This window comes from Lathyrus oleraceus, chromosome 3 (genome assembly GCF_024323335.1).
Source record: "Lathyrus oleraceus cultivar Zhongwan6 chromosome 3, CAAS_Psat_ZW6_1.0, whole genome shotgun sequence".
In the NCBI taxonomy this organism is placed as follows: domain Eukaryota; kingdom Viridiplantae; phylum Streptophyta; class Magnoliopsida; order Fabales; family Fabaceae; genus Lathyrus; species Lathyrus oleraceus.
Genome location: NC_066581.1, coordinates 49,176,188 through 49,187,674, shown reverse-complemented (window position 1 = coordinate 49,187,674; position 11,487 = coordinate 49,176,188). Strand labels below are relative to the sequence as shown.

General features: G+C 33.8%; 1 protein-coding gene across 1 annotated transcript; it reads right to left on the bottom strand.

Annotated features, from left to right (window-relative positions):
- Nucleotides 1-8,261: 8,261 nt before the first annotated feature.
- LOC127128908 (protein disulfide-isomerase like 2-1) lies at nt 8,262-11,039 on the bottom strand. The gene is made up of 11 exons (XM_051058267.1): nt 10,700-11,039; nt 10,497-10,581; nt 10,212-10,309; nt 10,044-10,099; nt 9,600-9,717; nt 9,463-9,490; nt 9,244-9,335; nt 8,998-9,154; nt 8,790-8,914; nt 8,603-8,702; nt 8,262-8,518 (listed from the first exon to the last, which is right to left on the bottom strand). The coding sequence occupies exons 1-11, from the start codon at nt 10,855-10,857 to the stop codon at nt 8,453-8,455; spliced, it is 1,083 nt and encodes a 360-aa protein (XP_050914224.1). The 5' UTR covers nt 10,858-11,039; the 3' UTR covers nt 8,262-8,452.
- Between the last annotated feature and the right edge of the window lie 448 nt (nt 11,040-11,487).

Sequence of the window (11,487 nt, the reverse complement as noted above, 5' to 3'; positions counted from 1 at the left end):
AGGTGACTAATGTCATTAAAATTTAAGTGACCACGTCTTTAATGCGATAACCATTCATTTGTGCTATTTGCAGTTTCCAGATACTTGTGTTCCAACATATCAAGTACAATCCTGAAGGTTATATTCTGAGACATAAGATCATTCAAGGTTAATCTATTTCTCGAGTCGATCACTTTCATCATTCTATCTTCAATCAATACTTTGTAATTCCTCTCAATCAGCTAACCTATACTTAGCATATTACTTTTCATGCCAGATATGTACAACACATTGGAAATTACTGATCATTTACCATGCTTTCTCCTAATCAGAATATCACCAATACCTTCAGCAGACAGGGTATTATTGTTTGCAAATTTTACCTTGTTCTTTGAGGATGGACTGATGTTGATAAACCAATATTTTCTTCCAATCATGTGCAACGAACACCTAAGTTGAGATACCATTGATCTTTCATTCTTTCTTCTTCCTTTGTTGTGACCATTAGCATCACTTCGTCTTCTCCAAGCTTTGTATAACTTTCTTTATCTTTTTTTCCTCCTCGATATTAACTTGCATAATGGCCATACATTTGACAATTGTAGCATTGAATATGACTTTTATCAGGTTTCTTTCCATCGACTCTTCCTCTACCTGCACCACCACCTTTGCGATTGCCTTGGTTAGAAGATTGTCTCTGATTTGATATACTTCCTTCTTGATGGTTTCCTCTACCAGTCAAATTGTTGTAACTTCCTCTTCCCTTGTTACCATTCCATATTCCTTTATCTTTCCTAGTCGACTGAACTTGCAATGCCACATCAGTCTTTGAATTGCTTGCAATTCTTTCAGCCATTCTTTATTCATGAGATTCAAGCATCCCTTGAAGCTCTTTTTTTTTCATACTTGACAAATTCTTTGATTCTATTATGGCTACTACCACATGATCGAACTTTGGAGCCAATGACCTCAAAACCTTTGACACTACATATTTTGATGTCAACACTTCTCCACATGTTTTGATTTGATTCACCAGTTTCGTTACTCCGGTGAAGAAATCAGTCACATTTTCATTGTCTTCCATATGAAGCAATTCATACATTCTTTTGTGAGTTTTTAACCTAACCTCCTTCAATTTCTCAATGCCTCCAGATGATTTCTCTAGAGTGTCCCATGCTTCCTTTGCTGAATCTACATTATAAACTTTCTCAAAATTGTCTAGATCAACACATTGATAGATTAAAAAGAGAGCCTTATAATATTTCTTCTTCAAGTATTTGTGTGCAACCTTTTGTTCATCCATACAATTCTCTCCAATTGGTGTTACTCCATTCTTCACAATATCCCAAAACATCTTGATAATAGGAAACAACGTTAATCTGCTTGCACCAATTTTTATAATTCTTACTATTCAAGATTAGAAGATTCGCTGGAAAATCCTTGTTCAGATGATTCATATTGATTCAATGTGTCCCAAAGATTACATAACCAGTACTCTAGATACCATGTGTTAGGAAAACTCCAATCTTGAAGTTAACCGAATACATGTTGATGAATAAGAATTAATCTTTCTGATTGATCACGTCATTTGTTCTTTAACCTTTACTCAGGTGAAACAACCACTCATTGGTTACAAGATGATTCTACACCACACAAAGAATTGAAATAAGAAAAATAATACAATTGAAAATGAGAGAAAAGAGGAATTCTAGAGGAAGAAGAAGAAGAATGTATTGTTGTGCAAACTGCACTCTAAGTGCTTGCTACAATGTATGTTAATCACAACTATGATTTCTGAAACTACATAATGTAAAACTTATTACAAATGAAATAGAGCCTCTCTCTATTTATAGATGAGGTTACTTGCACTCCAAGTAATCACAAAATAACTAATTTAACTAAAACTAAGCTAAGTTAATCTATTTCGAATCGGTCGACTCCTTCGACAACTACATGCTTCGACTGCATACTTCGACAAACTATATTTGACTTTCAATTAAATATAGCAAATACATACTTTATTCGACACATGCTATTTCGACACCCGTGAACACAAACACATTATTTTAACTTCGACACAAAGAAGTACATATTTAAAAATTATTAATACTATATTTACATTTTTTAAGGTTTTTAACTCTAAACCTCTAACTCCTCTTAACCCTTAATTCAATTTATTCAAGTCAATTATGTTGGAATTTCGACGAATTTCTGATGGTGGAATTTCACCAAAAACCTGGAGAATTCCGAGTCAATCTTGATGAATAAGAATAAATTCTTCTGATTGATCTCGTCTCTTATTCTCCACTCTCAACTCTAGTGAATCAACCATAGCTTGGTTGCAAGATGATTCTGGTGCACAAAAACTTGAGAAGAAAAGGAAAGATGAATTAGGGAAGAAAAGAGAAATTAAGGTTTTAGAGAAAGGAGGAAGAGAAAGAATATTTTTGTAGAGTTTCTCTCTGTCTTCAGTTTGAAGTTTTTTTAATCTTTTCTCTATACAACTGCATTAGTACAATGATAAGGTACCTCTCTATTTATAGGTTGAGACTGCTTGCCCATCAAGGAATCTCCAACTAACCTAACTCAACTAAAAACATAAAATAAAGCTAAGTCTTAATTTTTTGTCGAAGACACACTTCTTTGACAGCTATACAAAGAATTTATGTCGAAGACTCTATTGAAATGGTGCTTTGATAGAAAGAATTACACTTTCAACACACAACGTAATTCATTGTGTCTAAGCTATCTACATTCATCATTATTCTTAGTCTTTTAAACACTTCGACCTGCACACCTTTTGTCATGATGTCTACAATCTGATTCTCAGTTCTACAATGCTCAAAATTCAGTTTTCCATTTGCTACTTGCTCTCGAAGATAATGGAACCTCAGTTCTTCCATGTGATTCTTTGATAGAAGACATGTTGTGGATCTTCGTGGTAATTGCTCCATGATTCTTTCATATGATTTCTTCGACCAAGTTCACCATCCAAGTTGCTTGACATGTACAGAAGGAAGCAACTATGTACTTTGCTTCACACAACGACAATGCCACTACAAGTTCTTTTCTCGAGCTCCAAGCAACTGGCGCACCACCTAGCATAAACACATAACCGGTTGTGGATTTTTTATCCTCAACATCACTACACCAACTTAAGTCGGTGTAACCCACTAGCTTGCATTCTTTTCCTTCATCAAATACAAGAAACAAAATGCCATAGTCGAGAGTTCCTTTGAGGTACCTTAGTATCCTATTCGTCGTTGCTAGATATGATACCTTTGGCTTATGCATGAATCTACTCACCATAAATACACTATATGATATATCAGGCCTTATCTGACAAAGGTATCTTAATGGCCCAATAAGTCTTCTGTAATATATTGGGTCGACATAATCTTCATCTGAGTTTTTTGACAGTTGCAGTCTTGGTTCAGCAGGTCTCGAAGTTGCATTTCAGTCTTTCATCTCAAATCTTATGAGTATTTCATTTTCATATCTTCTTTGATGCATCATCAAGCCTCTAAGACTCTTTTAGAATTCAATACCAAAGAAATATGAAATATTTCCCAGATCAGACATTTCAAACTCTTTGCTAAGATCACCTTTGAAGTCTCCAATCTCTTTCTTGTAGCTACATGTTATTAACAATCATCGACATAGAGACACAATATAAGCAATTCACTCTTACTTCTTCTTACATAGAATCCATCCTCAGGAACTTCATAATTTCCTTCTCCTTTAAGAAACTACCTATTTTCTTATTCCAAGCTCTTGGAGCTTGTTTAAGTCCATACAAGGTTTTATGTAGCCTGTATACCTTTCTTTATTGGCCTTGTTTCACAAACTCAACTGGTTGTGCAACATAAACTTCTTTATCTAAGGGGTCATTCAGGAATGCACACTTCACATCCATCTGACACATGTTGCAGTTGCTCATGTTTGCTAGACCAATAACCAACCTGATTGTTTCAATTCTAGCAACAGGTTCAAAGACTTCTTTGAAGTCGATTCCTTCTTTCTGAAGAGATCCTTTCGCCACAAGTCTTTCCTTGTGTCAAGTTACTTCTCCTTTGGTATTTAACTTCACCTTGTATGTCCACTTAACATTGATTTCCTTCTTTCCTTGAGGCAATTCGCAAGTGACCAAGTGTTGTTGACATCGATGGACTCCAGTTCATCATTCAAAGATTTCATCCATATCTAATCCTTTAATGCCTCAGTTGCATTGACAGTTTGACATCTGCACAGAAATCATAATGTACCAACCCACCTTCATCATTGACCATATCAACTGATGTAATCCCACATTTCTGCAGCCTTGCAGGCATGTGTCTTGTTCTTTGAGGTCTTCTTGTGCTTGCTTGACCTCTTACTTCTTCCCGTCGAATTTGTCTTTCAACTTTACTTGATGGTTCTTCATATAAGATTCTCACAAAATCCTTCTTTACATTTTCAGTCCAATCACATTCTTTAAGCTCATTTATGATCACGTCCATGCTGATCATTACTTTCTTATTCTTTGGGTTGAATAATTTGTATTCACCAGTAGAATGATATCCTGTTAGAATCATTTGACTTTACTTATCATTAAAGTTTTCTTCTCAATTGATCATGCACATGTCTATGTGCTATAGATCCAAATACTATCACATGACTTAAGCTAGGCTTAACACTAGACTAAGATTCCTCTAGCATAATTCCTTCTCGCTTTTTCGTCGGACATTTGTTCAAAATGTATGTTGCAGTCGACACAACTTCTCCCCATAATTATTTGGGTAAATGCTTGCGTTTTAACATGTTTCTCACCATATTCATGATGGTTGTATTATTCCTTTCAGCGGTTCAATTTTGTTGTGGAGTGTAGGGTGGCACCACCTCATGCACAATCCCTTCTTTCTCACATAATGTTTCAAAGTATTTCGAGACATATTCTCCACCAACATCTGTCCTCAGAATCTTGGGCTTTCAACCACTTTGTCTTTTTACCATAAATTTAAAATTGGAAAATACCTCAATGACTTCACTTTTCTTCTTGATTAGATAAGTCCACAGTTTTTGATTAAAATCATCTATGAATGTGACAAACCATCGGTTACCTCCAAACGAATCCACATGGATAGGACCACATACATCAGAGTATATGATTTCAAGAATTGCCTTCGACTTACTTCCCGCATCCTTGTTGAAGTTATTCTTGTGCTGCTTTGCCTACACAGATTCCTCACACACTTCATTTGGAATATTGAATTCTGGTAACCCTGAAACCATATTTCTTCTTTTCAGATCTCTGATGTCTTTGAAATTGAGATGGCCAAGTCTATAGTGCCATATCCATTCATCCATGCTAGTTGCAGTTGCATGGCATTTATGCTCCATCATATTGAGTTTAATCTTGAAGATTCTATTATGAGACATGAGAGCCTTTAAGATTAACCTTTCACCTGAGTCGAGAACTCTTATAATCTTGTCTTCAATCGACACTTTATAATTCTTTTTGACCAATTTCTCTATGCTGAGAAAATTACTTTTCATGCTTGGTATATACAATATATTGAAAATTACTGACCTTTTTCCATCTTTCCTCATAACCAAAACATCACCAATACCTTCAGTTGCTAGAGTATCGTCATTTGCAAATTTCACCTTATTCTTCATCGAGGGTTGTATGTTGACAAACCAATCTTTCATACCAGTCATGTATGATGAGCATCCTGAGTCCAAGTACCATTGATCCTTGAATCTTTCTTCATCTCTTGTTGTGACCATCAACACCATCTCTTCTTCTTCTTCATGCTTTGCTAGCTTTACATCATCTTCTTGATTTATTTGTTTTTCAGGATAATCACTAGAGTAGTGACCATACTTCTGACAATTGAAACACTAAATGTGACTATTGTCAGTTTTTGTCCACCACCTCTTCCTCTACTTGCAACACCACCTTTGTGGTTGCTTTGGTATAAGGGTCTTCTTTGATTCGACGAATTTACTCCTTGCTGGTCTCCTTTACCAATCAAACTTTTGTAGGATCGTCTACCTTTATCGTCAAACTATTTTCCTTTGCCTTTCTTTTCTCTTGCTTATTGCCATGCAAAGCCACATCACTCTCCGACTTGCTTGCAACTCTTTCAACCATTCTTTGTTCATGGGATTCAAGCGTCCCTTGAAGCTCTTCCTTTGTCAATGTTGACAAGTCTTTCGATTCTTCTTTGGCTACTAGCACATGATCGAAGTCTTGGGCCAATGACCTCAAGATCTTTACGACAACTGATCTTGATGTCAACACTTCTCCACATGCCTTGATTTCATTCACTAGTTTCATAACCCTAGTGAGAAAACCAGTTATGCTTTCACTTTCTCTCATATGAAGCAATTCATACTTTCTTTTTTTAAGTTTGTAACCTCACCTCTTTTACCTTCTCAGCTCCTCTAAACGATTTCTTCAAAAATTTCCATGCTTCTTCGCTGATTCAACATCACTTAACTTTTCGAAATTGTTTGGATTAACACCATGATGAATTATAAAGAGAACTTTATAATCCTTCTTATTTAATTCTTTGTGTGTAGCCTTTTCTTCATCGACCGTGTTTTCTGCAAGTGACGTTACCCCTTCCTTCACAAGATCCCACATGTCTTGATAACAGAATACGATCTTCATCTTCTTACACCAATTATCATAAATCTTACCATTCATAATTGAAAGACTTGTTGGAAAATGTCCGTTCATATGATTCATCGCGCTATGCTTCCCAAGAATCACACAATCAATACTCTATATACCAAATGTTGGAATTTTGACGAATTCCCGTTGTTGAATTTCACCTAAAACTTGGAGAATTCCGAATAAATCTTGATCAACAAGAATCAATTCTTCCAATTAATTCCGCCTCTCGTTCTTCACTCTTCACTCGAGTGAATAAACCACACTTTGGTTGCAAGATGATTCAGCTGCACAAAAATTTGATAAGAAAAGAAAAGATGAATTGGGAAAAAAAAAGAGAGATTGGGGTTTGAGAGAAAAGGGGAAGAGAGAGAATATTTCTGCAAAAATTCTCTCTGTCTTCAAACTGAATTTTTTTAATTTTTTCTCTATGCAACTGCATTATTACAATGATAGGGTACATCTCTATTTATAGGTTGAGATTGCTTATTCACCAAGTAATCTCCAACTAACCTAACTCAACTAAAAACAAAAAATAAAACTAATTATTAAATTTCTGTCGAAGACACACTTCTTCGACAACTATATAAATTTCTACGTAGAGCAATTAAACAACAAAAAACTTTATCGAAATTATACTTTGATACAAAGAATTACACTTTCAACAAATTGCGCTACCCCTCCCACCTAAAACTCCAAAAATATCACTGTATAAGTTTATATGATTTGTAATGTGTATACCTTCAAAATTACAAAATTGAAACATTGTTAGAATTATATAATCACACATATAAGAGAAAGAGAGAATTGACACACAATTTATATGCATAACTCATATAAATTAACAACTACACAAGTAGTTATTTATTTATACATCACTGGTTGAACTTACACCCGTCACTAATTAAATCCAAAACAATTTAACCAACTTAGTTAATTACGTGTATACATGTAACATAACTACCTTATCTACCTAGATATTCATAATACAAATAACTCATTAAAAATTCAAGATTTGAATTTCATTTTAACACTATTTCTTAATTTAAAATCTCTACACATATTACATTGAACATACTTCTCATCTCTAAATTTTTCAATATTAAATGGTTTGGTTAGGACATTTATAACTTAACCATCTGTCCTGCAGTATGTTAAAATGATCATGTCCTTACTTATTTGATCTCTAAAGAAAAAAATAAAAACTTGGTTTCGATGTGATTTCTCCTTCCATAAATTATTGGATTTTTTAAAAGTTTAATTGTTGATCGTTTTCTATCATTAACTCCACTTCTTATTCTTTGCCTATCTTTATTTCCAGAGTTATTTCAAGTTTTTTTCGGTCCAGTGTAAGTTGGTCGTAATTTAACCATGAAAAAAAAGAGCCTCTATTTATCCATGATTTAATCGTGACAATATTTTATGAGACCCAATTTAGTCACGGTTTTATTGTGACAAATTTTGAACCGCGCGTATCCATTTTGTAGATTTTTATCCGATTTGTTGTGAGTATTTTTTGTGACAAATATAGTTAGTTCTTCATATACAGAAATGTTTAATATACTCCTTTTTGTACATGAGAGATTGTAATTTAGCCTCAGCAAGAAAAGTCACAATCAAAGGATTAGAAGGCAATTAAACATTCCAAAATGGACTTCTTGAAACAAAAACAGCTCAATGGAATCATTGGTGATGGAAAAATGCAAGAAATGACTACAATTAATAATGTCCAAAATTAATCCTAAACCTAAGCTCATTCTAATATAAGCCTTATTATACGATTTATCAAATGACTATTCTATCACCATAAGATCAAACAAAGGTAGATAAAATGTTCTTCTTGAGTGTAAATTCATCTGCCTTTGCTGCACTTATTGACTGCATCAAAAGAAAATTTTCAAATATAACATACCAAATAATAGCCTCAAGTTTTAAAAAACTTTACTGTCATTAATAAATTACCTTCCGAAGCATACCCTCGAGACGTTGAATCTCGTTCTTCGCGTAATTTTCGCCCTTTTCCATACTGCTCTTCATAAGTTTCAAGTAGAGATTGCCATGTCTGAAACAAAACAAAACAAACGAAGTTCAAATTATAAAACTTAAGCAAACCAGAACAGAAAAGGAAATGTGATGATATCATTCAAACCTTGCAGCAGAACCCTTAAGAATATGAACTTCCTCTTCAAGTTGGGAAAAGAGAATCTTCTTCTCATCGTCGTCGGCAATCACAAACTCCTTCACCAAGTCATCTAGAGATGCTACTATGCCAGCCTAAAGCAAGAGTACTTAATCCATTTAGCTGTCAAGTATATGATTCTGATATCTTTTAATGCTAAACATATTTTTAAACTAACTTTAGAAGTAAGTTGACCATGTTCATCACGGTTGGTGCCACATTTTTCATTAAAGAAAGCTACGAAATCGTCCACTTCATGACCACCAACATATTCTTCGCCGGTTTTGTTGTTCTTTGGGAAAAACTTCAATGTGGGATAGGAAGTAACACCATACCTGTATTAGCAAATAAGCCAAACTAGACACATTTTGATTTTAACATAGTTTTATCGGAAGACAAAGTAAAAATATGGTACTGCACTCACTTCTCAGCCAAATCTTTATATTCGTCAGCGTTGAGATTAGCTATAACTACTTCTTCCTCCAACCTGAATACCGCGGCAACCTTTTCATAAGTCTAAATAAATAGTAAAAACAGTATTAGGATCAACCTTGATATATTCAGTCATAAGCAAGTGAAAATTACCAAATTATATGATTATAAGTTAGCTATGTAGAAGTCTTAGACAAAAGAATATCCTTACATAAGCAAAAGCCTTGCAATGACCACACCTAAAGACAATAATGAATTTGTCGAGAAAATAAGATTCAGAAACATTGGAAATGAAAAAAAGATCATCATATCATGAATTTACGGAAGATCGTGTTAATCTATACATACCATGGTGCGTAGAACTCCACTAGAACATCTTTTGTTTCATCTAAGACAACCTTATCAAAGTTATCAGGGGAGAGAACTACCACACTAAATGGAAGAGCAATTATCTTCACGTTGGTACCTGCATTAACAATACTATGCTAAGAAAATGCCGACGGAATGAAGTTTAAAAACATTCAAAATGCTAAGAAGAATATAATAGAGACTAACTACCCAGACAACATATGCCGTAATTGTGACAATCTTTAAGTCATGAATAAAATTGAAAAACAAACATAGGTGGTTAGATTATACTACTAAATATTCAGAACATTGACTCAAATGTGCAAATGCAAGTAATTAGTAAAAATGTGTATGAAATGATGAAATTAACAAAGAAAGAACAATTTTATGTTAAAAATTCTTGATAAAGCATACAAGAATCGTCTATGCAGTTCACTTAAATACCTGCTTTCATGTTTACAAAACCAGCAAGAGCTTCAGCGGTACGTGCGCCTTCAAACCTAAAGAACATGTTAAATTTTTCAGATATATTGTTAAGAATATGAAATTCGATCACATTTTGTATGGTAAAAAGAAATATTTGAAAGGAAAGAAAATGAACAAAGTCCTAACTTATTTGGTGTTAGTGATCCCTTGGGAAACCACATAATTGATGGGTAACTATAAACTTTATACTTAGTGCAAATGATTTTTTGTTCATCACAATCGACCTACAAAAATATTAATCAAAGTTTGTAAGAATATATAAGAAACACTAACAGAGAAACACGAATATCAGACACAACACCAACACAAACATCACACATTTTTCTCAGAAGTGTCCATGCTTGAGATAAACCTAAACATAAAAGAAACATAAATGTTAAATCTAGTAAAAAGAGACATTAATTAACCAACCTTTCCAATCAAAATGGCATTGATTTTCTTAAAACTTGCTGCCAATTTTTCATACTCCGGCGCAAGCTTCTTACAATGTCCACACCTAACATTAAAAAAAAAATAACAACTCACATTTGAATCAAACCTTAGCATCATCAATACAAAATCGTTTACGATTTGATTCAATTATGAAAAATGTGTTATAAGATGAAACGTTTTACCAAGGAGCATAAAACTCGACGAGAGCAGCACGATCATTGCCGACCTCATTTTCGAAGGTGTCATCTGTGAGCACAACGACGTCGTTGGCTAAAGCGGTTGAGATCAGAAATTGCAGAATCAGTGCTCCAATACCGAATATCATCATAGAACTCCACATTGTTGGGTTAGTTTCGTTTAGAAATGGAAATGGAGAAAACGGTTAGGGGAGTGTCAATGATGTGTTTGAAGGAATGCACCAATGGATCGTGTAACTGTTTTTCTTCTTTTCTGTTGGATTTGTTTCTCTATTGTCTTTTCTTCTTTTTGTTTCCAAATAAAATGCTGGTTTCAAATTCATAGACTCAGTTGTGTCATAAAAAAATAAATATATTTTTTTATTTGTTAAAAAAAATGGTAATAACTCTTTAAAACGTAGCTACACTACACCTTAGAATGACTAAAATACCTTGATATGTAATTTGTTTTCCTTTCTCATATATGGTATCTTGTTCCACTAAAAACATAGTATTGGTTATCATTTTTTCATTGTTGTTGTAAATTTGTGTCTCATTAGGAAGTAGTGTATCAGAGATGAAGTTGAATTATGTCCATTTATTGTATTTATTGATCATGGAGAATTTATATGGAATGCATTTATAGATATCATGCAACACATAGAGTTTATTAGAGAAGTTAGTTACACAATAGAGAAGTTAGTTAGGATCGCTAACTAACTTTCTCTCTATCTACACCCTTACTTACTTTTTAAGTTCCAATTTTTATATTCTAGTTATCACTTCTCCAATAC